At 54.8% G+C, this 26,534-nt stretch overlaps 3 protein-coding genes across 3 annotated transcripts in view; all 3 read right to left on the reverse strand.

Annotated features, from left to right (window-relative positions):
- The window catches only part of LOC309396483 (uncharacterized protein), a 32,630-nt gene extending 22,183 nt beyond the window's left edge, over positions 1-10,447 (reverse strand). The window contains exon 1 of the mRNA XM_081961643.1: positions 7,946-10,447. Coding sequence (XP_081817769.1) covers positions 7,946-8,125 — 180 coding nt within the window. The 5' untranslated portion in view covers positions 8,126-10,447. The remainder of the gene's footprint in view (positions 1-7,945) is intronic.
- LOC309397022 (cytochrome P450 2A6-like) lies at positions 770-7,770 on the reverse strand (the record flags this gene model as incomplete). The annotated part of the gene is given in 8 exon segments (XM_081962691.1): positions 770-3,031; positions 3,880-4,021; positions 4,498-4,565; positions 4,568-4,667; positions 5,249-5,409; positions 6,729-6,878; positions 7,177-7,320; positions 7,599-7,770. Coding segments are annotated over 8 exon segments (1,203 nt in total). The 3' UTR covers positions 770-2,765.
- Positions 10,448-10,640: 193 nt separating the features above from the next.
- Positions 10,641-25,484, reverse strand: LOC309396484 (uncharacterized protein). The gene is made up of 20 exons (XM_081961644.1): positions 25,276-25,484; positions 23,136-23,298; positions 22,900-23,049; positions 22,322-22,482; positions 21,818-21,994; positions 21,062-21,203; positions 20,572-20,759; positions 19,986-20,127; positions 19,481-19,650; positions 18,650-18,849; positions 16,174-17,038; positions 14,319-14,546; positions 13,667-13,829; positions 13,321-13,470; positions 13,052-13,212; positions 12,701-12,877; positions 12,165-12,306; positions 11,319-11,506; positions 11,095-11,236; positions 10,641-10,854 (listed from the first exon to the last, which is right to left on the reverse strand). Exons 1-20 carry the CDS (start codon positions 25,453-25,455, stop codon positions 10,673-10,675), a joined length of 4,071 nt encoding a protein of 1,356 aa, XP_081817770.1. The 5' UTR covers positions 25,456-25,484; the 3' UTR covers positions 10,641-10,672.
- Between the last annotated feature and the right edge of the window lie 1,050 nt (positions 25,485-26,534).

The raw sequence follows: 26,534 nt of genomic DNA on the forward strand, positions 1-26,534 counted from the left end.
CACCCACCTGTTCTTCCAAATTCTGCCCCCCAGTTGCTCCCAATTTCCTCCTTGCCTGGTTCCTGAAAAGGAATCCATTAGGAAAGGAAGCACAGGCAAGGGGGGCAATTATGAAATATTTATTTTTATTAAAACGAAGATTTAAAATATACAGGGCCTTCTCTTCCTGGACTGCCTGTTGGTGACACAAGGCTTCATGGCACCTGATCCGCCACCCAAGCAGCCCTCTTCCTCTCCCTCCATCGGAGCCCTTCTGAAGAGGGGGAGAGGGACTGTCCCTCTTGAGCTTTGGGCTCCTGGGCTCCTCCAGCCGGGGAGTCCAAAGCCAGCAAGGGAGAGCTGATCTGGGGGAAGGAGCAGGTGGAAGGGTGGGGGTGGGGCATGGGGGCGGGGGGGGAGGCCTTACCTTGATGAGTGAATTGGGCAGGTTCTTTCGGTCTATCCAGAGCAGGTTCCCAATCAGGGGGAGGGGCATGGGTCCAGGGGGCATCTTGCCCCTTCGGCGCATTTGCTGCCAAGAGGAGAGGAGCAGGAGGCCGGCCAGGCAGATGGCCAGCAGGAGGGTCCCTGCTCCCAGGAGATCCATGGGGAGGGGCAGCTCCAGCACTTCCCAGGGACTGCAGCCGTGGGGAGAGTCTCAGCCTGGCTCTCCAGGGAGCTTATATAGGACCCGGGAAGGAGTGCAACGCCCACCTCATCATCAAGGTTGTGCAACCACCCAGGTCTCTTCCAAGCCAGGCAAAAGTGCATCTGTGCCAATTCATATCTATTCAAATTGTAGGTGGAGGCTGCTCAGGAGCCAAAGGTAAACCATAATTTTGTTTTTTAATTACGGGTAAAATTAAAGGTTGTGGGAATGTCAATAACCGTGTTCATCAGAGATCTCTGTGGGGACCTCCTGAGCATCACAAGGTTATCACGCAGTTGATGCAACCTAGAGATGTTTCGTGGGGGTGGGGTGCAGAAAGGGAAGCTTTGCTCTGAGCACGGAGTTTGCATTGTCCAGGACAGGAACCGAGAGGCCGATGCAAGGTTGAATGGAGTGAGGGGCTGCAGGGGGATCATGAATAGGGCGTGATGGAATGGAGCCAGAAGATTCCTGGGATCAGCTCTCAGTTGGAGTCCGACCATTGTAACATTTTCGGCTGGCTACATGGCTGATTGGGTGGCACAATCTTCTGGTGGCTTAGCTCCTTTCTCCAAGGCTGGTCCCAATCGTGTTGATAGTGAGCAAGAGGTCCAACCTCCGCTACTCCTTTGAGTGGTGCCCCTGGCTTGGAAGTTTCCCTGCTCCTTTCAGCTCCTTCATGGCTGCCAATTATTAGAAGATCAAAGCTGGCAATGAATGCAGTTTATTCGTTTAGCAAACAGGTCCACATACAGAGGCCATTTTGCAAGGCAGAAATTCGCCTGAGTTGGGGACCTCAAAAGAGAGAGGCGGGATTGAATTAAAGTGCCTGCTGCCCCTTTGCTCACCCACAGATCCGCTGGCCCAAAGGGATGTGGGCATCCCAGGAACCTTTCCCAGCTCGGCCAAGCGTCTTCTCTACCCCCGGCTACTTTGAAGGGTGAACGTTTCTAGGCTGAGCAGCACCTTCACCTGCAGAGCTCCTTCAGAGCGTGGTGGGATCGGGGAGGCCAAGAACTCCCCCCTGTGGGAAGCAGAGTCGCACTGTTTTTCCAGAATTGTCGGAAGACATGCTGGCCTGTAAAGAAAACCCCTTGCACCTGCTTCTTTTTTTTTTTTAAAGAAATTTTTATTTTTAGACAAACAAACACAAACAAAACATAAAACATAAAACCATCTTCCAGTTACATACAGCATGTCGGTTGGTTACAAAACTTTTGTGCATCCTCTCCATATTCCTCACTTACAATTTATATAAAATCTCATATTATCAATCTAATGTATATGTATAGATTATTATCATTGTTAATCATTTATTTGACTATAACTATTATTACTTCATTTTATGTGAGATATTCTAAATTTTGAATTAATTTATATTATGGCATTTCATTACATCATCCTAAATCCATCCAATAGTAATATATCTTTATTTTATATTCTGTATCATTCCATTATCCTTGTATTGCAGGGCAAAAAACATCCCCAAATCAAGGCCAAAAATCAGCTGACCCGGCGCACGCACTGGGGCTGACTGGACAATGCCTTGCGTGCCCTGAGAAATGGCTCTACGTGCCACCTGCAGCACGCATGTCTTGGGTTCGCTATCACGGCCCTAGGAACTAGGCCCAGAAAAGGAAATTCGTAAATAAGGGCAGGGGGAGATAGAATTAGAGTAGTGGGAGATGTAATCAGGGGCGGAGATAATGGGTGCACTTGAGACACTTTGGATAGGTTCTGACATCATGATTGCTAAGCCAATGAAGAAGAGGTGGGAGGTGAGTTTGTAGAATATAAGGCAAATGGATTGATGATTTAGGGGGTCCACCCGCTTGCCAAAGAGAAGAATGAAATTACCATTGTTTTCTCTTGGACGTTTTGGCTGGGGATTGTTTATTTCCAAACTACACAAGGATCACCCCCGCCACCACCACCTGAAGCCAAGGGGCCAGAGCTTCTGCAGGGAAGGGCACAGAGACTGGGGTACGGGAGCCAGGATGCAATGCAGGGGATGGGGTGCCCATAGCTGACAGGCTCTCTGGAGATGCAGAGGAAGCTGTGGTGCCCTCAGGAGAGGGCCATGTCCTCAGAGAGCATCTGCTGAACACAACTTTGGAGAGACTCCAGAGACCCTCCCTCAGCGGGGGATGACGGAGATCTCATAGATCCGTGGGATCGTGCCAAACCCCACCAACATTGGGGAGAGGTCGATGTCTTCAGGGGGCACAGCTGACTTGAAGCGGAAATGCTGAAGGATGCTGGTGAGGAAGAGGAAGAGCTCTGCACGGGCCAGATGTTCCCCAAAGCAGTAGCGCTTTCCTGCAAAAGACCAGAGCAGAGAGGCCGGTGGGCAGGAGGACCCCAAGTCTGCCTCCCCAATGGGCCCTGAGGGGGTCCAGAGGACTTGGGGGTCCTTTTGTCAGCCTCTGAAACTTTTCCCAATATCTGCTTTGTGACTCTAACTTATAACTGTGTCCAAGTGGAATGAACCAGGTGCAGTTTCTGGATCCGTCCTGTGGCCTCAGCATCTCTTTTGAATTTGTGCTTTGCGGAGGAAACTCACAACTGTGGCCAGGATGTGTTTCTGCACCAGCCCTCTACTTGCCGGGCAGTGGCAGGGAGAAAAGAAGGGGGGAGGGGGCTTTGGGGGAGGGTCCTTGGGAGGGTTGTCTGAGGTGACCTTCTGGCTGGAGAAATGGTGGGGTGGGGGCTTACACCCACAGCTGGAGAACTTCCCTGGGTGACCTGGTCCAATCCTTCTCAGTTCCACCTACTCATGGAATTGTGGGGGAGAAACGGGAGAGGAAGAGTTTCAACTCCCGGAGAAAAGGTGATGGACTTCAAGAAATCCCTCAACTGCTGCTTGGGAGAAGGAGTTGGGCCTTGGAGTCTCCACTGCTCCTGTTCCAACCACCGCCCTGCTCTCTGGATGATGGGATGATGGGTTGCAGCTATGGTATACCCTTTTAAGACTGATGGGACATCCACACAAGTCTCTCTATATATAGGTGGTCATTAGAGGGTACTTCTCTCTCTCGTCGTGTATTTCATTTCTCTCCTTGTGTCCATAGCTGAATGGTGAGGAATTTATCTACCATGTGTTTGCCTGTATATATTTGTATATAAACCACTATTAATTGTTTAAAGGCTCTGTGTGCTGTGTTTTGCTCCTGAGGTTTATCTCATATGTAATAATAGTCACTCTGCCATAACTCTGACAGGTTTTATTTCTCTGTTGCCATGGAAATTACCTTCCACCTCTGGGTACTTCAGAAGGATGAGGAATCCATAACGCAAAGTGGTGCTGATTGTTTCTGTACCACCAAGAAAGAGGTTAAGTGTGATTGCAAATAGTTCCTCCATGGAGAAGAAAGAGTCAGGATTGTTTTCTTCCTTGGTGGAAGAAAAGGGAAAGTTTTTTTAAAATCAAAGTTATCTCTCTACTTCATCCTATTCCTGCCCACTAGGGCTAAACCTCCCCTCACCCCTGCGCCAGAACAGCCACCATCTTGACTGAAGGTCTGCTTGGGAGTAAGATTCAAAATTGAATGACTGAGTTGTTCCATCTTCCTCTGAATTATCTCAGCTACCTAGGAAGCTCCAGACTTTTCTAGAAGTTTGGATACCTTGAACCTTGATTAGGCTTATCTTGCTTTCAACCCTAAACTTTTGTTGACTTGAACTGTGGACCAGACTATCTACACTCTTGTCCAGTGGTGTGGCCTCTTGTACGGCACTAATCTGTGGCAGGTCCGTTCAAGAGCCTTGGACTCTCAAAAGTTTTTATGTGGTCCTATTTGAGTTGATCTGAGTGTATTTCTGTGTGCGTTAATCATCCCATCAGCCAGTCAAGGTGTTTCCCTTTTTACCTGCCGCATTTTCACCAGGAAGCAGTCAATGAAATCCCGTGGGGAGTTGAGGTCCCGGGTCTCCTGGTGGGCTTCTTGGCCACAAATTCCTTCAGCTCTGAAGACCTCCTGAAAGCCATTGGCTGTGAGCCAGGGAGGCGCTGCACGATGTCAAAGAAGATGTTCAAGAACTGTTGGTTGGGTGGAGGGTTGAAGAAGGGGAAAAAAGGAGGGTTTTACTGGTAGAAGAAGACCCTACCAAGTGCAGCTGATATGGAATGGAGGTAGATAAGGCTTAGGTGGGAGGGGCAGAATCCATGGAGACCTGTGGGCCCCGACTCTCCCTTCTTCCACACATGAATTGTGCCACCAAATCCACAGAAGAAGTTCCTCCTTCAGCAGTATGGTAAGAGAGCCAACTGGCCCAGGCACCTTCTTGGCACTGAGGGGTGAAGGTGCCCTTTTAGGTTTGTTTCAAGAAGCCAACATCCAGGGTGACCCTGGCACAAGACCTCACCCTATATTGGAGAAAAGGTCCTCAAAGGGGACACTGCCTCCCTTCCATGAATCTGTTAAGGGCCCTCAAGACAGGAAGATAAACAGGAGAGTTTAATTTGATGTTGGATAGCCATTTGTCTGGAACAGTATAGGGTTTCCTGCCTAGGCAGGGGGTTGGACTAGAAGACCTCCAAGGTCCCTTCCAACTCTACTATTGTATTATTGTAATTTCTGGTGTCTTCCCCAAACAGGAGCAGCAGAGGGGCGGGGGTACCTGTCCCTGGTCTGAGGAGGTGAAGCAAAATATTTTGTTTACTATGGTCAGCAAAGAGAGGAACTCCTGGTCTTTGTAGTCAAAGTGGCTGCCAAAGATGATGGAGCTGATGATGTTGGACACAGAGCGGCTCAGGAAGTAGGTGGGGTCAAAGGGGGCTCCTGGGGGGAGAGAAGAATTCTAGGCCCAAAGCAACCGGAAATACTCGGGGTCCACACCTATGGGGTACAGTATCATCAATATGCTGATGATACCCAACTTTTCATCTCTACCCCAAACCACCCAAACGATGCCCTCGACGTGATGTCCCGATGCCTGGAGGCTGTGCGGATCTGGATGGGGAGGAACAGGCTCAGGCTCAATCCCTCCAAGACTGAGTGGCTGTGGTTTCCGTCATCCCGATTTGTGCATCTTGTTCCATCTTTGATGATAGGGGGAGAAATTTTAGCCCCCTCAGAGAGGGCCCGCAATCTGGGAGTCCTCCTGGACACACGGCTTAGTTTAGAAGAACACCTGACGACCGTGACCAGGGGGGCCTTTTACCAGGTTCGCCCCCTCCTGGATCGGGATGCTCTATGCACAGTCACTCATGCCCTCGTCCTTTCTCGCCTGGACTACTGCAATGTCCTCTACATGGGGCTGCCCTTGAAGAGCATCCGGAGGTTTCAACTGGTCCAGAATGTGGCCGCGCAGGTTATCATGGGGGTACCTAGGTGCTCCCATGTTACACCCCTTTTAGGCGGCCTGCACTGGTTGCCGGTTATTTTCCAGGTGCGATTCAAGGTACTAATTATGACCTTTAAAGAGCTCCATGGCTTAGGCCCAGGGTACCTGCGAGACCACCTACTGCCACCAGTAGCCTCCCACCGTCCAGTGTGATCCCACAGAGTTGGCCTCCTCAGGGTGCCGTCGGCCAGACAGTGTCGGCTGGTGACCCCCAGGGGGAGAGCCTTCTCTGTGGGAGCGCCTTCCCTCTGGAATGAGCTGCCCCTGGAGCTTCGCATAATCCCCGACCTCCAGTCCTTCCGACGGGCCCTAAAAAGTTGGCTTTTCCAGCAAGCCGGCCTGGCCTGTTAATTTTATCCAATTTTTAAAATGTTAGTGTTATATTAATTTGGTTTGTTTCTTGGATTGTTTCTAATTTTCTTTCAAGTTTTGTAATATGTGGTTCTTAATGCTGAGTCCTTTGGGAGAAGGGCGGCATATAAATCCAATGAAACAAAACAAACAAACAAGTGTGCTTGAGGGGGCCTGGTTGAAGCTGGCTCTGGTTGCAGAACTCCTAGGACTGGCCAGGATCTCTCCTTCAACTGGGGCCTTGCAGAGTGGGGGCTGGGGGGTTGGGGTGGCAGGGAGTTGGGGCTCTGCATATGCTGCATGGCTTAAGCCAGGTTCTCCTTTTGGGCTTTGCTGACCAGGCATGAGCCCCCACGAATTGCCCCCCTTGCCCCACTTCATGGTGCTCCAGAAATCCACCTGCCTTTTGTGTCCATCAGGGCTTCCAGCAGGAAGTGGGCTTCCTCCAGGATCTGCTCTTCGATGGATCTCCTTCCCACCCCAAAACTCCAAAGGGCCGTGATGGAGAACCGTTGCAGCTCTCTGGCTTTTTCCCCGTTGCTGAAGGCAACTCCTGTGGACCAAAAGAGAAGGGGGGAAGGGTGTTGGGACCCAAAGAAGGCCTCCCAGCAGAGGCAGAGACCTCGTTCTTCTGAGCCCTTCCTTGGAGCAGAGGCAGTGCAGAGCTCTCTTCCTAGAGGACAGGGAAGGGGAACTCTCCAGGAGTCTTGAAAAGTGGGCCATGGTTGGTCAATCCCATAATCAAAGGGATGGAGGCACCTTCTGGGTTGCCTGGTCAAACCCTCCTACTCAGCACATGGTATTACAAATCCAGCTTTTGGACCTTTGAGGACCCAGAGCCTGGACCATACCATGACCCTTGAAGATCCAGTCAAAGGTGCCGTGATACCCCCGGTCACGGAACTCGTTCCCCTGATCCACCAGGGCCTCCTTAATGGCCTCGTAGCCGCACAACACCAAGAAATCCAACGGGTGGGTCCCCTGCTGTGGATTATCTTTATTCAAAAGCAGGGGTTCAGCCCCTGAGACCCTCAGCTGCTGGGGGAGGAGGGCTGTTTTGTCCCCCTCCTGGGTGAGCTGCTAAGAGCCAGCTTTTAACCTTGTTTCTGGCTCGGGGTCTTTTTGGTGTCTCCCCTGCCCCCTGCTTCTGCCCAACAGCTGATCCCAATTTCCTACCTGCCTGGTGGTTGAAAAGGACTCCAGTAGGACAGGACTCACAACAGGGGTGTGGCAATGGAGAAACACTTATTACAGTTGGGTTTTAAATACATACAGGGGTTCTTCATTTGGGCTGCAAAAGCTGTCATTATTTTTTTAAAAGCAGGGTCCCCTTTTCTGAACAAGACACTTAGGAAAATGTGGAACCTTTCATGAGTCCTGCGGGAAAGAATCTGCTGGTACAGAATCCGTAGGAGACGGAGAGCCCCGTTTTCCCAGTAGCCCATTTGGTGAAAAAGCACATCTGATGGGAGGCAGCTGGAGAAAGCTTACTATGCCTTTTCTCCAGATTGGGGAGCGGGAGAGTCACTGGGGCTCCCCTGGTCTTTGGCTCCCATAGAGTGACACCGCTCTCTTTCTAGAGTTTTCTAGATGGGGCACAGGGGCAGGGGGAGGCCTTACCTTGATGAGTGAATTGGGCAGGTTGTTTCGGTCTATCCAGAGCAGGTTCCCAATCAGGGGGAGGGGCGTGGGTCCAGGGGGCATCTTGCCCCTTCGGCGCATTTGCTGCCAAGAGGAGAGGAGCAGGAGGCCGGCCAGGCAGACGGCCAGCAGGAGGGTCCCTGCTCCCAGGAGATCCATGGGGAGGGGCAGCTCCAGCACTTCCCAGGGACTGCAGCCGTGGGGAGAGTCTCAGCCTGGCTCTCCAGGGACCTAATATAGGACCTGGGAAGGAGTGCAACGCCCACTTCATCATGCAGGTTGTGCAACCGCCCAGGTCTCTTCCAAGCCAGGCGCCCGAGGTCCCAGGCCTGCCCGATCCAGCTGGGCCTCAGTGCCCCTTTCTGCACAGCCCAGCCAGGGAGATGTGAGGTGATCGATCCCCCAAACAAGCAGAGGAGCTGCAGGTGGTATCCTCCTCCTCTGGCCACGAAGGCTGAGGCGGGTTGGGGGAGGACATGCACCAGAGGTCCCAGAAGCTCCCAGGTTGCAGACTGGAGGGGGAGATCTCAGAGCTGCCCTTTGGATGCCCTGAATGCAAGGAAGGGTGCATGCCTCCTCTGGAGGGCAGCTGCAGGAGTCCCTCCCTCCCCCTTCCTACATTCATGGGCAAGGAAGCGACCCTAGTGAGGATTTTGAGGGCCAGAGGCAGCAAAGGTTATGATTCAGGGACTGTCAGCAAGCAGGGCAAGGAGCGTTCATGGACAAAGCTTTGAATCAACTGTAAGCCCAGCCGTCTTGGGGGGCCCATCACTAGACGTCTGAAGGGAAAGGCAGTTACTAAGGGCTGTGGCCAATGGGAGGGGGGGGGTCTCAGTCCCACATACTTGGAAGGGAAGATGGAAAGGAACCGAGAGATGCCCCAATGTTGGGCGGGCAATGTCCATGGTGCCTCCACAAGCGATGGGTGCCATGATGGGGCAAGGGGAAATGCCATCTTCTCTGGAAACCCCCCTGGACCCCCTCACAGTTCTCCCGGGGGGGAACTGCCTGGAGCTGATCCCAAGGCTGTACAGTTGCTCCCCACCCCGACTGCTGGACTGGCCAAAGCGCTGAGCGGGCAGTTCTTGGCACCCACTGGAGCAAGGGTTGTCCCTCACACCCCTCAGTACTGCTGCTGGGGCCATGGAAGTGTCAGGACACACAGTCCCCACTGCCCTGCCTGGGAGGAGGGAGGAGGGGTTTGGGTAAAGGAAGAAGGGCCAGTTGTAAGCTGGGTTCATTCCCCCGTGGCTTCTGCATTTCCCTCTGGGAGGCTCTCCTGGGCTGACGCTAAGTCAAGCAGAGGCCTTGGGATCCACCTATCAAACCCTCTCTCTGTTTACATGATATGGACATCTTCCTCCCCGTAAAATTTAATCCATCATCTCTTGATAGTAAAACATCTTTTATTCTGTGTTTAAACTTTGTCTAGACTGTGTACAGGATCATTCATAATAAGCATTTTCTTACTAAATCCAGCATTTTGTCCTCTTTCTTCTTAAAACTTCTATGATTTCACAATGTTCATAATAAAAGGAATATTGATAGGAAACAAAAACAATGATTTCAGAAGTAGATTCTGCTTAGGAAGATTGACTGCAGCAACCTCTGCCTCCGCAATTTCACTCACTTCTCCAAGCCTAAATACCTTGTTATTAAAATACAGTGTGTGTGTGTGTGTGTGTGTGTGTGTGTGTGTGCTTATTTCTCTAAACAAGCTTTAAATTGCAGTTTTAAAGGTCAGGCAGATTCCTAAGCTGAGTTAAGGCACGTGAGAAGAAGGCTGGCAGATGACTCTCTGGAAACACCGCTGCGTATCGAGGCAGCTCCTGGGCAAAGTTTCTGGGGCCGGGGGCTTTCAGGCCCTCTCTTGGGGCGGAGGGGGCAACTCACCACAGCCAACTGGGACAATTCAACAAATAAAAAAGCTATATTGATTTCGATGGAACCATGTTCAATAATAATAAAATAAAGTCAGTCCAGAAATGTAAGAGTTACAATAATGTTGACAAAAATGTGGCCATCATCGTAAAAGTAGCTGAACGCAACGATTAATACAGCGCTGAATTGTCCCACAGCAAGTGGCTGCCGTCGGTTGTCCTTGACCCTCCTTTGGGCCACGAAGGGGCTGCGGTGGGAGGATGAAAGACGAGGGGAAGGCTCCAATGAAAGGGCCAGACAGAGCCAGAAGGAATACCTAACCGGCTTTAGGGCATTTTTTTAATACCTCCAGATTGTTCTGACTGGACTCTCCAGCAACTGAATTGAGCAGACTGAGCTCCAAATCTCTCTCCCCTCCATTCGCTGCTGGAGGCTTGGAGAAGGTCTTAGGCCGGGTGTGGGTGGGTGCAGCAACCCTCTACGGGCACCAGTGGGGCAGAGAGAAGAGCAGGGGCCAGACCTCCCAGTTGGGGGTTGGGGGAAGCAGTTTCCCCAGGGCTAAATACAACTGGGATGCTATGGGCTCCTCCACAGATGCCCTCCATGTTCCCCTTGATTGGGATCTGGACCAGAACAGGGGCTGCTCTGAGGAAGGGATCCATTTGACCCAGCAGATCCCAGAGCCTGCGATCTGCTTCACTGGCCCAGCAGGAGGCAGGGAGGTGCCCAGGACAAGAGCCATCCGGATGGAAACTTTTCCCGAGTGGGAGGGATGTGGGGCTCAGAGAGGAAGGGGGCTGGAGAGAAGCAGGCAGAGGCCCACAGTCAGCGAGGCAGCATGCTCAGCTGGTAGACGGGGGGGATGTTCCCAAAGCCGCTCATTTTGGGGGAGACGTCGATGTCCTTGGGGTGCAGAGATGACTTCAGTGAGAAGTTCTGCAGCATGGTGGTGAAGTAGAGGAAGAGCTCCATCCGAGCCATGGCTTCCCCCAGGCAGACGCGTTTCCCTGGAGGAGAGCCGAGGCATCAGCCGCAAGGAAGCCCTGTCCACCAAGGGAGACTTTCCCCCTTCTCTTGGCCAAGAGGGTCACCGTCTTTTCAAGGCCTCGGGGAGGGGGGAGGGGGGAGGGGGAGGGGGGAGGGGAGGGCCGTAACTCCACCCCTTGGCCTCGGCTGTGCTGCCCCTTGTGCTGCCCTGGTCAGGTGCCCCAGAGCAAGGACAGGAAAAGGGCAAGCCCCAGCCTTACCAGAGGAAAACGGCACAAAAGCCTCATTCTTCTTAAAACGGCCGTTTTCATCCAGGAAGTGTCCGGGGTTGAAGTTCTCGGGGTCGCTGAAATACTTGGGGTCCCGTAAGGCTGAGCCAAGCAAGGGGAAGACGTCCGTGCCCTGCAAAACACAAATTCAGGTTGAGGCTCCATTCACCAGGGATCACTGCTGCACACGGCCCCTTCCTCTCAGGGAGCCTCACCTTCGGCAGAAGGTACCCCCGGAACTGAGTGTCCCGGATCACCGTGTGGGGCACTCCCATGGGGACAATGTCCGTCACCCTCTGGATCTCATGGACCACGGCATCCGTGTAGGGCATCTTCAGCCGGTCTTCCGTGGTAGGAAGGCGACTGGGGCCGATGACCTGGTCAATCTCCTTGTAGATCTTCTCTGTTGAAACATCAAGGAAATCCTTCTGGGGAAACACGAGTGGCCCAGGCCTCTCAACCCAGTGGGGGCCACTGTCTCGGGCCCCTTAGCCAGGAGGCTGCGCAGACCTGGGTGGGCCTCTGAAGCTGAAGAGGCCTGGAGCCTCCCCCTCCCCTCTTTTCAAAGCACCACGGCCCCCATCCTCAAGGCAGAAGCGTCAGGTGGGAATAGATTCACCCAAGGGACACATTCCCAGCCTTTATTGCATTGGGGCCAGCCCAATAAAAATTATTCTGCTCACCCACCCACATTCCTGCTACACCCTCAGAAATATTCCTGCTGCGGGTGACCAGCAGAGCTTCTCTTTGACCTGGTCTGAGAGGAAGGCTTGGACCTGATGCAGAGAAGCTGCTTTCCCCACAAGGACTATTTAACTTCCTTTTTTAAAAGCCATCACACCTGTTTCATTAAGAGCCCACCAGGCTCTCAAGCCACGAAAGGGCTGCCTTCTCCATTTTGATGGGTCTTCTGTAAGCTGCCCATTGAGGTGAATGCCCTTGCTCCATTCAGGCAGCTGAGATTCTCTCCCGGTGGGGGGGGGATTCCTGGAGTCTGTGGGAGGAAGCTGCTTTCCCTCGGACAAGTCCGTGCAAAAGGCTCCAGAGCTTGTCCAGCCTACCTTCCACTTCTGGGTATTTCATCAAGAAAAGGAGTCCGTATCTCAGGGTGGAGCTGACGGTTTCTGTCCCAGCAAAGAACAGGTTGAGGGTGGTCAGGACCAAATTCTTCAGGTTGAATTCAGTGGAAGGGTTTCCCTTTTCCTTCGAGAGAAGAGAGGCCTTATCTCAGCAGGGTGTCTATGGTGAGTAGAGGAACCGTGGATTCAGGAAGTCCAGGTTTACAAGCCACTCACTTATTTACTAGCTGGGGATTCTGGACCTGAAATGCAATGATGGCTGCCCAAAACTCCAGGGGTAGCAGAGGAAGCAGGCTGGGGGAGACTAATCTAAGGTGGGGGACCGCCTAGCGTCACCAGGCAGGTCCACGGTCTATGTTGCAGGGAGAAGAAATGGTTCCCGAGATGGCTTCCTACTCCTTCAAAGCCTCGTGGGATGGACTCCAGTGGGAATTTCCACCCATTTCCCACTCAGCCCCATCTTCTAGTCTCTCAGATTTCCGGGCTTCTCCCTGTAGATGAGAAACTCCCGGCGGTACCTTCTCCATCTGGATGAGGAAGCAGTCAATGAAGTCGCGAGGGTTGCTGGGATCCAGCGTTGCCTGGTTGGTTTTGATCTTCCCGGCAATGAAGTCCTTCAGGTCCTCAACCAGGTAGTAAATGCGGTTGTGTCTTCCTGGCAGGTACTGCATGATGCAGGAATACATGTCGTAGAGCTGGGAGGCAAAGCAAAGAAACCCGGTGTGTTTATGGGGCAAAATGAGCAGCCTGGCACTAACTAGAGTCAACCCAGGAAGAAGTCTGCTCTGGGTTCTGCCAGGGAGAGCCCGTCGGGAGGATTCTTCTGGCCCACCCCTGGGGGGAAAGCCTGTTCCACGATTGCCCACTACCTGTGCCAAAGGGGTGCTCATCTCTATAAAACTTTCGTTGATCATTTGCAGCAGGGAGAGGAAGGTCTTATCTTCGTAGTCAAAGCGGCTGCCAAAGACCACGGAGCTGATGACATTGGAGACCGTGCGGCTCAGGAAGAAGGTGGGGTCGAAGGGCTGGCCTGAGAGACCGGAAGCAAAGGTCTACCTGAGGACGCGGCTTTCCCTGAACCGGAGGCATGCGAAGCCCAAGCTCCATTCAGGCATTGCTGAGCCTGTTCATCACCCACCTTTGGTTTTCCTGATTTCCTCCATCAAATACTGGGCCTCTTCCTGGATACGCTCTTCAATGGACCTCTTGCCCATCCCAAAGTTCCTCAAGGTGGTGAGGGAGAAGCGACGGAGCTGCTTCCAGCGTTCCCCGTTGGCTAAAGCGACTCCTGGAAAGCAAGGGGCCATCCTTCCTTTGAAGGCTCCCTCTTCAGCCCCATAAAAACGCTTCCCTCTCTGAAGCCATGAACCAGGCAGGAGATGCGAGAGCTCACCCACGATGTCCCCTCAACCTCCCACCAGCTTCTGCTTCTGCTAGGAAACCTGGGTTCTCTTGAGCAGATGCCCTGGATCTGCTCTACTCACCAAAACCATTGAAGTTCCGGTCAATGGTGGCTATTTCCCCTCTGCCGCTGAACTCCTCAGCCTGTTCCACCAGAGCTTCCTTCACCGTGTCGTGTCCACACAGAACCACCACCCGCCGTGGGCCCAGATAGACTGTGAACACCGGCCCATATTTCTCTTTCAACTGCAGGAAAGGCCAAGGAGAGAAGGTCATGAAAGGCTCCCACTTGGGGTCGTGGCAGGAAATGTAGGCCAGAGGCAGGACAGTTTTCCTTTTGGGGGTTGTCTGGAGAAATTCAGATCTTCGATGACTCTAAAATGGATTTAGACTGATCTACTCTCCAAGAAGGATTCCAGCAGCCTTGATGAGCCTTCAGTGGCACATCCTCAGTTGGGAGCTGCCTATCCCTGGAGCCTGCTTACTTTAGGGCCAATAATGGGGTGGCATTGCCCTCAGGCACTGGAGCTCTGCTTGGATCTGGTTGGCTTTTTCTCCATTTTTATGGACCCCCTAGAGATACTTGGGGAACTGGGGGGGGGTGTTCATTCCCAGAACTTAGATTGGCTCCTTCTGGGCAACCTGGAGCTTCTGCTCAGCCAGCCCATGAGCTCTACGACCTCTAATCCGCTTTTCTGCCCTGCACCTCCTTGCACCAAAGAGGGGACCACTCACCGCCAGGAAGGACTTGAAGGGCTCGCTGGTTTTCACCTGCAGGATATTGCCAAGGAAGGGCAGCGGGGTGGGTCCTGGGGGCAGTTTCCCTTCTTTGTGCATCCGCTTCCATGCAGAGAAGAGCAGCAAGCAAGAGAAGCAAATGCCTAGGAAGATGCCTACTGTGCCCCCGAGCTCCATGATGACCAGGTGGGAAATGCACCTGGGGCCCCCAGGACCTGCTGCTATTTATCTGCCTCTCCTGGCACTGGAACCTGGGAGCTGAGCAGGAAAAGGAGATTGGGTTTCAAAGCCACGTTTGTTGGGCGCCTGGCAGGGAGGGAGGGAGGCAGGGAGGGAGGGGGCATCTCCCTGGGCAGGAAGGGCTTGTGGAGGTCTTCTGGCCTAAGGCGAGGGCGGCTATGCCATCTTCCCACCTCAACTGGGACAGAATCTCCACAACCAGAGTTAGATGTGTTGGAGACTTTTCGGACCCCAATTGAAGAGGTTCATCTGCCTTTCAGAGGCTGGTGAGTTTTGGCCGCTCAGTCCAGAAACCACCCAGGAGACTCTCCCCCTTCACCAAACGACCAGAGAGTAGAACAAGAGGGGATGCAGGGATATTTTGTCAGCATCGTCCGGAGGGCCAAAGGACACTTCAAGGGTGCTTTGGAAGAGTCTTTGGGGGGCCTGGACTCCCGGGGGTGAGGCCTCTGGGCAACAGGCGGGTCGCAGACAATCTCCACGGTGACTACCAGAATCTTGACCAAGCGCATTACAAAATATGCAGTTTGAGTTAAAAAACAAAGAAGGAATTCTGAAGTGCTGCAAGGAAATGTACATCCAGCTTGAGTTTTGCTTCCCAGAAGGGCCAGGAGGGGAGGCTGCGCTTGGGCCAAAGTTTTCTCTATTGACCGGCCCAGAAAAAGGTCAAAGTCGGGAGGAGACAACACATCCTGGCCAACCAGCTTTCTTCTTGGCTAGAGTAGTATTGGGGAGGGGGAGGCAACTCACAAATTCCAGTGGCTTGCCAGATCTCAGGGAGCAGGGAGGGGCTGCTTTGGCACCGGCTCTCCCTTAAGTGCTCCTTGGGACCAGCTTGCCTCCCCCATTCTCCCCCAGAGGAGCCCAACGGGCAGGATGCCAAAGGAGCCACAATATCTATGCTTTCATTGGGCCTGAGCCCGCTGCACGCCGAACTTGGCGTCAAGGGCACAATTGGCAAAGGCTGCCCTGTGGTGGTCCCAGAGCTCAGCCGGCGGATTGCCTCGCTTTCCATCAACCTCGGGCTCCTTCCTTCTCAAGTGAAGGAGGATGAGGAAGGAGGGTGCCAAGAGTCAGCATCCTTCCCTTGAACCCAACCGCAGGCTCCCTCCCCCTCCCTCCTCAGTTACATAACTGCCGTCCTGCGAGGCCCCCTCTGGAGGAGCTGCCCCGATACTGAAGGAGGGTGGCAGTTATGTTAGGGTGATTGGATTACCTCTTGACTGATATCATATAACCCCCCGCCCTCTGTGGCTTCTGCCCACGTGTGGCACAATCCCTTGGGAAGCAAAGGGGGGAAAGGGGGCAGCTGGGTGATGGTCAAGCTAGCCAAGATGTCTCTGGGCTTGAAGGGAAGTTTCCATTGGGGAGATGGCTGGACTCAACAAACAATCCTGTGAACTCTGCACAGGCACCTTTGAGCAGGAAAGGGGTGGGGTGTTTTCCAAATAAAAAAACTCCATTTTTGGATTTTCCATGAAGATGGACAGCAGTTTCTGTGGGTTTTTTCCCTTTCTTGCAACACGTCCCTTAAGTGTTTTTCCACTGAAAGACCAGAGGATCAAACATTGATGTTATCTTTTGCTGAGGGCCAGGAAGGCAGCAGACTCACCTGGCCCAGGGGGAACCGACAGGGCGTGGCATGAAGAGGGCTGGAGTTCAGGGCCGGTTGCCTGAGTTTCACCGAAAGGTTGTCATTACGGCGCCCCCGGGGCTCAAGTAGGAGGCTCCGGCAAGCGGTTTGATAGGGCAAAGGGTCCATTTCCCACCACACTGTGAGTGTGAGAGTGTTTGCGTTGCTGGACACGGCCTCAGAGGGAGAGACGCCTCCCCATTTTGAGCTCTTGGGGAGGGTCTGTTCTGGGGTAGCAAGCAAGAGGGCTGTCCTTTCCCCCAAGAGGTGGCACCTTCTCTGGACTGCGGGGGCTGGGGAAAAACCCCTGCCCCCTTCTGCTCCAGTGGCCTGCTTGCTTTGCTCCAGTAGAGGGTGGCGCGTCCACTGTGGAACGTGGCTTTGCCCAGCTGGAATGCCCCTGCGCATCTCCCCACTGGCAGGGGCCCACGACTGCCACGGCCCCAGAGACTGTGGCTCCTGGGCTGCCTTCGTGTTCCAGCTCTGGTGGCCGTGGAGGGCATGTGGCCCCAGACTTCTCCTCCACGCTTGCTGGGCCCCCAGGAAGCAGCAACTCTCCCCCTTTCCCTGCTGGCAATTCACTGCTGCCAGGAAGCAGGGAAACCTTCTTGAAATGCCCTCCCCTCCCTTCGATCCTCCCCAACGCAATGCCAAACATCGGGCTCTGCCACCTGCTTTGCCCATGACCTGGCCTCTGGGTGTGCTTTGCCCTGTGAAATTCCACTTGTGAAAGGGCTTACACAACACTCCCTTGCACAAGGTCTCCTGTAAACACCAGGCCCATTCCTGTCCTGCTTCCTCGGAAACCAAGCCAAGCCACCTCCCTCCTGGGCCCAGAGAAGTCCTGGCAGACAAAGGGCCGGGCCAGGAGGGCATGAGCCTCGTGAGAACCCCCCCGGGGGGGGGGGAGGAAACCAGAGCCCTTCCCCGGAGCTCCCATTGTGAGCGGAGAAAGAGGCTTAAGCAGTGGACAGAGGCTTACGTAAAGCTCTCTCCCTTCGCAGGGCAGCCTTTGCCAAGCTCTCCAGGGGCAGGGGAGGTTGAGGGGGGCTCAGAGGGTCACGGCCACGGGGGCTCCCTTTAAAACAGCTGCTCTCCTACTGCCAAAGGGTCCCACGCGAGGGAAGGGGAGGAAAAGAGCATCCAGGAGGGCTCCATGCGGATCAGGGGTCAAGGAGGCCCAGGGCACTTGACCCCCCCCCCAATGCCATTCCTCAAGCTTTGCTCCCAACCAGAGTCCTGAACAACCTGTTGATGTAACTGGATCTGGCAAGCAGGTGCAGGTCGAGAGCTTTGAAGTGTTTATGCTCTGCAACCCACATTCCTCCGGCTGATGGTTTCTTCAGGTAGATATTCCACAGGTGGAGCAATAGATGGCAGCATGCCCCCAGGCACTTGACGGGGCCTTTCTCCCTTGTTGCCTTAGTTGTGGTTGTGTTTCTGTTTGTCGAGCCCTGTGGCTGCAGTTCTAGCTTCAGAGCCTGGCAGCACCCGGGGGCTGGAGCGCCTCCTGGCCTCAGCGTGGTGCCTAGGCTTGCCCAGAGGTTGGCACCTGGGCTTCAGCTGGCCTGGCTGACCACGGCTGCTGCCACCCAATGCTCTTGATGAGGGCTCTGTTTTGAAGAGGTCCCAGGCAGCCGGCAAAGGGGGCTCGTCTTTTGCCTTGAGATCAAAATTATCTCAAGAGGTGTTGAAGGCCTGTCTTTGCCCAAACTTCCAGCTTCCAGCCCCCTCCCTAGGCCCCCTCCCCAAAAGCCCAGGCTGGCTAGAGGAATTCAGGGGGTTGCAAAGCAACGGCTGACCCAGGAAACGTTTTAAGTCAGAAGATGCTCAAAGGGAAAATTGAGCTCACAACCAATCTCAGGAATGTCTGTGGTTTTCTGACAGTGAGTGGCAGCTGTTGGGGGCATTCAGGGTCTGGGTGTCTGTGGGGGGAGGGGAGAGAGAAAGAGCTTTAATCCTAATTATGACCCTGAGCCCAGAAAGGCTGCATTGCAAGGGGAGCCCTTTGTGCCCAGGGCCTCAGGCAGGTCTGGCCCAGGGACTCCTTTGGCCCTTCACTCTCTTGCCTCCGCCTCCTCCCCCAATTTATATTATGGCCATAGGCCAGCATATTATTGTTGTTGTTGTTGTTGTTGTTGTTGTTGTTGTTCTTGTTATTATTATTATTTCTTCTCCTTCTTCTTCCTGACTGCGCTCGCACAAATAATTCAGATCGGATTCCGTGGCTGCACTTGCCCAATGTCCCACTTAGCATCATCCTGGATTGATCTTTTGGGGGCTCTGAGCAAATGGGGTGAATGTGGGGGCGTTGATGGTTGAATGCCCTGGGGAAGGACTCTGCAGCTGAGCTGTGCACCTGCTGTGAAGGCAGCCTGGCAGCTGTGAGTTGGCACAGGTGCTGTTGCTTTGGGGGTCCCCTCATTTCTGATGAGTTGCTTTCCCTTCGGCTGACTCTGGGCTGCAGCCCATCAGCAGCTCTTTCAGATCCCGCTGAAGCTTGGCCAGTGTGGCTGGTTGCTCTGGTCCTGCAAGAGAGCTGCTCCTGCTCAGCTGGCACGGATGCCTCTCCTGGAATTCGCCCAGAGTCTGGCCCAAGAAGCTCACTGTAGCTCGGCACCCACCGGTGCTGCCTGGTAGCCATTCTCTCCAGCCCTGCAAGGCGGCTGGAGGAGGCCGGGCAATGCAGGCCAGTTGCTCTACTGACCCAACAAGCAACGGGGCCGAAGGATCCCTGTCCTTCTGTCCAGCCCCCTCCCCACCTCACAAAGCTCACGGCCTGAGAAAGAGGGAGTCCACCTACAGGGGACATCCATGAGTGTCACATTTGGGGACATCCCGTGGCTTTTTATGGCAATGTGCTGGGCAGATCACCGTTTCTCTGGCTTTTGCTGTCTCTTATTTTTCGGCTTTGCTCTCTTGAAGCAATACCACACAGCCCCCCTAGATTTACCCCCGTGATTATGCTGGGGTACAATAACAACCAGGAAACACACACACACACACACACACAAACACACACACACAGACACACACGGCTTAGAAGAAACCAATGCTGCAGCAGTTCCAGCCACCTGCATCCCCGCAAAGCTTTATATTTCCAAGGCAAACACCTGGAAGAGGCATCTTGTCCCAGCCCCACAGAAATCCTGGCCCCGGGTGGGTCGCAGAGAAGGGGACCGTGCAGCCCCCCACCCCACCCCCGAAGTGGGGCAAAAGCACAGGAGCGCAGAGGCAGGGCGCACTAGGACGCCCGCTTGGCTCCTCCCTCCTCTCAGCGGGAGACGACCGAGAGCTCGTAGAGGGGCGGGATGGAGGCAAAGCCGAACTCCTGGGGTGTCAGGTCAATGTCCTTGGGATCCACCACGGGCTTCAGCCGGAACCGCTGCAGGACGGTGGTGAAGAAGAGGAAGAGCTCCATCCGGGCCAGGGCTTCCCCCAGACAGATGCGCTTCCCTGCGAGGAGAGGGTGGGAGAAGCAGGCTTACCCTCTGGGCAGCTCCAAGCCATGTCCTGGCTGAAAGCTGGATGGGCAGGAGCGGCTCACCCCTCCCTGGGAAAGGTAGGGCCACTGCCTAGAGGGCCACCTTCCCCCTGCCTCCTGGGCTCCTGAGTTGCCGGGGGGGGGGGGCAAAGGGTCCAGCATGCAGAGGAAATGCTGAGGCAGCCCCAGTGCCAGCTTGGCATGGAAACCGGAGAAGCAGGCCGTAAAAGGAAACATCCCAAGGGCAGCCGAGGAGCCTGGCCCAGGAGGGTGGGGGGAGGAAAGGGGGGGAGAAGGGGGGCTCTACCTGCAGAGAAGGGGACGAAGGCGTCATTCCTCTTCAGCTGCCCGTTCTCATCCAGGAAGTTCTCCGGGTGGAATCCTTCGGGGCTTTTAAACTTGGTGCCATCATGCAGGACGGTGCTGAGCAAGGGAAGGACCTCTGTGCCCTGAGGAGGAGAAGGCCCAGCTCAGAGGTTCTTTCGCCCGGGTGGCACAAGATGCCCGAGCGATCTGGGCAAGGCGGCCAAGAGACGATCTCCTTTTTGCACTGAGAGAGCAGGGTGGGTGGGTGGGGGGCTTGGACAGGACAGGTGCTGGCTGCCTGGGCTTTCCTACCCTTCTCTCCTCCCATCCTTTGGGACCCCATCAACACCTCCCCCCATCGCACCTGGCCGGCTGGGTGGGCAGAGAGGAGGCCCTGCCCTTGGACCATTCGCAGCCTGCCCCCTCGGGGTGGGCACTCTCCGCCTGGGGCTCCTGCATGTTGGCCAGCCCTTCCCGGCTCCTTGATCCCTCTGCCCGATCCTACTGGGCAGCCCAGCCAGAAGCCAGAGTGGCGACATGCCAGCCCCATGCCCCTTGGCCCGTCTCCCCCTCCCCAAGGCTCTGACCTTCGGGATGAGGTAGCCTCTGAATTCTGTGTCGCAGGTGACCGCGTGGGCCACGTTCATGGGGATGAGGTCGCTGAACCGCTGCACTTCGTGGATGACCGCGTCCACGTAGGGCATGTGGCTCCGGTCTTCAATGTTGGGGAGCCGGTTCTGGCCAATCACATGGTCGATTTCTTCCTGCATCTTTGCTGGCAAAAGGTGGCCTTGGACTTAGTGGCTTCAACTGCACTCTCTCTGTCGCGCCTGGATCAGTGGCTGGGGGGCTCAAGGGCTGGGGGGGCTCAAGGGCTGGGGGGCTGGCATCCCCCCCCTTCTGCCCCACGGCAGGGGAAGCTCCTGGCCTGACCTCCCATGCGGGTGGCTCACAGGCTCCGGCCTTTGTGCAGCTCACAGCAACTTCCTCTGGCCTAGCGACCCCAGTGGCACTTGGGGGGGGGGTGCTTCCTGGCCTAGAGACACAGTGGGGTTGAATCACACCCCCCCCAAATACCTTGCACTTCAGGGTACTTCATCAGCAACAGAAATCCATATCGCAGGGTGGAACTGACCGTCTCCGTCCCAGCAAAAAACAGGTTCAGGGTGGTCAACTCCAGGTTCTTCTGGTTGAATTCGCTCTCCGGATTGTTCTTCTCCTGAAGGCCAAGTGGAGGCCAAGGGCATGAGAAGCTCGGGGGGGGGGCGGGGGGGGGGGCTGGAAGGAGGCTTTCCAGCCAGGTTGCGGGGTGCACACCAGGCGAGACAAGCCCGGCTTGTGGGCTGACCAAGCGCCGGTCCCCCCAAAACAGAAATGGCCCTAGCCAGTGGCCGGACTGGCCAAGGGATTCCCAGGGCACAGGCTGCCTCCACTGCCAGCCCCTTTCCTGCTTCACCTGCCTCCGTCCCCGTCTCTGCCAGTGCCCCAGTGCCCTCTGCAGGAGAGGAGCTGCCAATGCTGGGTGTCTCGAGGTTGCCCTTGGAATGAGGGAGGGACGGCAGCTTGGACCCTGGTGCAACTGCAGAGACTGTGGCCTGGTGAACTCCTGGACACCCAACGTGCCCCTCGCTTTCCCCTTGGCTGGGTTGGAAGTTCTTTTTACGAGACCCAGCTGAGAAGCGCCAGTCTCCCAGCCTTCCTGCCCTTTGGCGGTCGTGTTTGCTTAGGAAGGGGCAGCGTGCTCCTCCCCCTGGGGCATCTTTTGCCCCGTGGCAAAGCCCCCTGTGCCTTGGAACTGGGGAAGCCATCCTCGGCTCCCTCCCCGCCTCCCACCTTCTCCATCTGGATGAGAAAGCAGTCGATGTAATCCCGGGGAGAGTTGGGGTCCAGGGTCTCCTTGTTCTTCTGCACCCTCCTGGCGATGAAGAGCCTCATGTCCTCCAGGATGTCATAGATCTTGGTGTGGGGCCCCGGGAAGTATCTCAGGAGGTTGACGTAGATATCGTAGAACTGCGGAAACGAGAGGCAAAGGATGTGCCAGAGAAGGTCATCACCAAAGGGATTCAACGAGATCGATTAATCAATTAGTTAATGCAGCATTTCAAGAATAAATCGGCAGATGCATCTGCAGAATAAGTCTGATAGGAGAGGAACTTAAGTAATCTTGGAGGATTTTTCTTCCAGGGGCCCTTTCCTCCCTCCTGGATGCCCCTTGTGTCTGGGACCAGAGTTCTCAGCTGCCCAGCGTCTTCGGACAGGGCCAGCTTGTCTGAGGGAGCAGCAGCCTCGCAGCCTCCCATTTTGCTGAAGGGGGGCCAGGAACTGTGGTGGGGCTACCTGAGACCAGCTGTTGCTCAACTGCCGAAAGCTGTCGTTCATCATCTTCATGAGAGCCAGAAATTCCTTGTCTTTGTAATCGAAACGATTCCCAAAAACGATCGAACAGATGACGTTGGAGACGGAGCAGCTGAGGAAGAAGATGGGGCTGAAGGGCCTCCCTGGTGCCGAGGGAGGGAGGGAGAAAGGAAGGAAGAAAGGAAGAAAGGAAGAAAGGAGGGAGGGAGGGAGGGTCAACCGCTTAGGCCAGAAAGGTAAATGATTTTCTCCTGGTTTGTTTTGGGAGGGGTGGGGGCTGCTTCCCCTCTTCCCCTGCAGATAGTTACTTGGAGAGGAAGAGGTCGTGCCTGAGGCCGCTCTGACTCCTCAAAGAAAGGAGGCCCTTTCCGTGATGCTCTTTTTCAGCCCAAGCATCTCCTGGACCAGAAGCCTTCTAGTCCCACCCCTGCTCAAGGCCTCCTGCCCCTCAGGCCCCCTCTGGCCCTGGGATTCTAGGTTTATGTTCTGGACATCGGACCTCACATTGCTACAATGGACTGGACGATCAGTCGGTCCAACCGTTCCCTCCCCCGCCTCACCTTGGGTCTTCTGAAATTCCTCCAGCAGGAACTGGGCCTCCTCTTGGATCCGCTCATGGATAGATTTCTTCCCCATCCCAAAGTTCCTCAGGACGGTCAGGGAGAACCGGCGCAGCTGCTTCCAGCGCTCCCCCTCGGCAAAGACCACCCCTGGGGACAGAGGAGAGCAATGGGCCCCATGGCCAGGAAAGGGGGCAGCCTGGCCTGCTCCTGCCCCGCCCTCCTGGGCTCCTCACCGTGGCCCTGGAAGGTCCTCTGCAGGGTAGGGTTGGTTTTCCTGCCGGAGAACTCCTCCGCCTTGTCAACCAGGGCCTCCTTCACCGCTTCGTAGCCACACAAGACCACAATTGGTCGGTTTCCAAAGTAGACGGTGAAGACGGGGCCGTATTTCTCCCACAGCTGCACAGGAGAGATGGGAACACAGGCAGGCCTTGACTTGCAACCACAATTGAGCCCAACATTTCTGTTGTTAAGTGAGACATTGGTTAAGTGACCTTTGGCCCATTTTAAAAATTTTCTTGCCACGGTTGTTAAGTGAATCATTGCAGCTGTTAGTAACCCGGTTGTTAAGTGAATCTGGCTTCCCCATTGACTTTGCTTGTCAGAAGGTCACAAAAGGGGACCCCGGCCGTCAGAAGCGTGAGACTGCTGCCAACATTCTCAGTGATGATCACGTGGCCATGAGGAGGCCACAAAGACCCTAACTGTGAAAAACAGCCGTAAGTCACATTTTCCAGGGCTGTTGCAACTTTGAATTGTTCTACTTCAGGTGGGGGGAGATGGGCAACCACGTTCACCTTCTCTAAGGGGGGGGGGGAACAGCCGTGGCTGAAATCCTTCCCGGAGAGAAAGTGGGCCACAGGGAGCTTCTTTCATCTGCCCCTCCCTGAAGGGCTCCTCTTCCCACCTGCCTCACCCACTGACTCTTTGGATTCAAATCCACCCGTTGGGCAACCATGGAAAGCCAAGCCAGCTCAGCCGGAGGAAAGACTCGGATGGAGAACCGAGAGGGCTCCCAGGGCTGCAGGGCAGGTGAAGGAGAAGGCGGCCCCTTCGTGAGGAGCCCCAGAGGTGCCCTTGCCAGAGGCTGACCCTCAGAGCCATCCGTGTGGAAACCCGGAAGGGTTGGGATCCATCCAAGCTTCCCTGAACTTTGCTTCCAAGCTCTTCCTTCCTCCACAAATGGCACAGAGCCAACCGGACTGTCAGTGGAGGGCTAGGAATATACTTGGAAGGCAACCAGGGCTTCTCTGCTGTGGAAACCGGCCTCTGCCACTGTTGGAAGGAGAGCAATCAGGAGGGGTCCCGTCACTTTTGCCTTGGGCTGAGCCGAGCGCCATCCAGCCCGCGTGACTCTCTTATGTACAGACAGACAGAGACAGAGCTGTTAGTGGATCAAGCGCCTGGCGACGGACACCCGACGGACGTTTGCAGGGCAGCCACCGAAGGTGCCATGAGGTGCAATCTGAATGCCTGCCTCATCAATCACCCATTGCCTTGACACTCCAGTTCTTGGAACAGGAACATAAATATTGTTTATTATTCCTTTATTTGTCACGTAGCATAACAAACTGTGTACCCTTTAGTCCAGAGAAAAATTGCACAATGCCCCACAGTCGCACCAAAGCAGAAGACACACACACACACACACACACACACACACAGAGCCCTAAAGTATTTGAAACAAAGCTTCCAAAATTCTAGAAAACGGCTCTGGAGAATCTTTTGACAACGGTGGCAGCATTTCTATCCTTCAGGTGTGTAGCTCAGGAAAGCAGACATTTGCATTTCCTGATGTTTCATCATTAATATTCCACACACGAGACTAATGAAAGTGGTAGAGGTGGTGGATACCCTTCTTAGGTTATAGAATTGCTCCCCAAAACAACTTTGTGTGCCCTGCGTTTGGGGAGAGGCTTCCCTCTGCCAGCCGAGGAGCCTTGACAAGGTTCCCCAAGGGAAGCCAACCGTCTTCCCAGCCCCACCAGGATTCTCCAGAACTGCTGGAACCTAGACAAGCATTCCCTCCTCTTGGTCCGTGTGGCTCCTCACAGACTGCTTGATCAGAAGATGATTCTGCCAAATCCGAGGCACGATGGAAACTCCTTTGCCAGGTGTCAAGTAGGTGTGAATGCATAAATGGAAGCCGAAGAAGGAAGGAAAGACGACCAACCCAGATTGGATCCCGAAAGAAGATTCAGCCCAAAGAATCTCACGGGAGCTACAGGAAGGGGGTGCCGGAAGGAGATGGCTGGGGACGCTGGGGATTGTGAGAAAGAAGAGCCAGGGCGCTGGCTGAGGAGACCCAAGAGGGAGACCCTGGAAGTGAACGAGGGGAGAGCCTCTCCGGGGCTTCTCCAAGAGCGGGGGACTCACCTTGAGGAGTGATGACAAGGTCTCGAATGCCTTAATCTGCAGGAAGTTCCCAACCAGAGGCAGAGGAGTGGGTCCAGGAGGCAGCCGGCCCCTGGCAGAGGACTTCCTGCGGACGAAGAGCAGGACGAGGTAGGAGAGGTAGGCAACCAAGAAGAGGGAGAGTGCGCTTGCCAGCTCCATGGTGTCAGCCTCTGTCCAGGCTCAGTGGGGTTGTGGGCATTTAACTGGGGCTGGGTTTGACACCACTTCTGGGCAGTGACGTGTGGTCAGGGGAGGCAGGGGAGGCAGAGCCTCACCACTGTCAATCATGAAAAGGAAAAAAATGTAAATGGGAAAAGGTGAGTGCTGAAGTGAGGTTAGCTAGCTGCTGCCTCACTGTGAATGACTGCCTGTTTAAAAAAGCCTCTAAAGCTCTGAGCTCTGCCGCAAGGGAAAGAAAGCGCTTTAGACAGTGGGGTGTCGGGGGAGAGGATAGAATGCTCAGGCATTCTCTCCTCCTCTCCCCCACACCCCGCTGACTAAAGCGCTTCCTTTCGCCTGCCTGAGCTCTGCCGCGGGCGAAAGAAAGCGCTTTAGTCAGTGAGGTGTCAAATCTCTCCTCCTCTCCCCCACACCCCGCTGACTAAAGCGCTTCCTTTTGCCCACCTGAGCTCTTCCGCGGGTGAAAGAAAGCGCTTTAGTCAGTGAGGTGTTGGGGGAGAGGAGGAGAGATTCGACACCTCACTGACTAAAGCGCTTTCTTTCGCCCGCGGAAGAGCTCAGGCGGGCGAAAGGAAGCACTTTAGTCAGTGGGGTGTCGGGGGAGAGGAGGAGAGATTCTATCCTCTCTCCTGACACCCCACTGACTAAAGCGCTTTCTTTCGCCCGTGGCAGAGCTCAGGCAGGTGGACGCTCAGAGCCCCTGGAGCCCGTGCTCCCTCACAGCTCCTGTCGTCCCGTCCCGCCCAGGAAGCAGCTGAGCTGGGAAGTCCCGGCCGGCAGTTTGGCTTCCAGAGCGGGCGGTGTGGGCGCCGGTGGGCTCCTCTGGGCTCCCGCCTTCCCAAAGCGCATCCCTGTTTTTGCGGAAAGCAAAAGAATGGAGAAGAAACAGGGAAGCTTCGGGTGGGAAATGAGGCCATGGAAGAGAGTTCTGCCCTTTGCTGGTGAACATGGATCAGTCTTGCGCCCATCCTGGAGAGATCCCACCCTGGGCTGGCTTTCAGAGACGTGAAAGGCTCTTTCCTCAGGCGGGCATCTTTTCCAATGAAATAGATCGAGAC

Source organism: Natrix helvetica (genome assembly GCF_964273705.1).
Source record: "Natrix helvetica genome assembly, chromosome: 9".
Lineage (NCBI taxonomy): Eukaryota > Metazoa > Chordata > Lepidosauria > Squamata > Natricidae > Natrix > Natrix helvetica.

Coding starts and splice junctions, on each gene's coding strand:
- LOC309396484 (XM_081961644.1), bottom strand. CDS start 25,455: ATGGAGCTGGCAAGCGCACTCTCCCTCTTCTTGGTTGCCTACCTCTCC. Junction 21,204..21,817: donor TTCTCATCCAGATGGAGAAG/GTGGGAGGCGGG, acceptor CTTGGCCTTCAG/GAGAAGAACAATCCGGAGAG. Junction 12,878..13,051: donor TGAGCACCCCTTTGGCACAG/GTAGTGGGCAAT, acceptor TTTGCCTCCCAG/CTCTACGACATGTATTCCTG.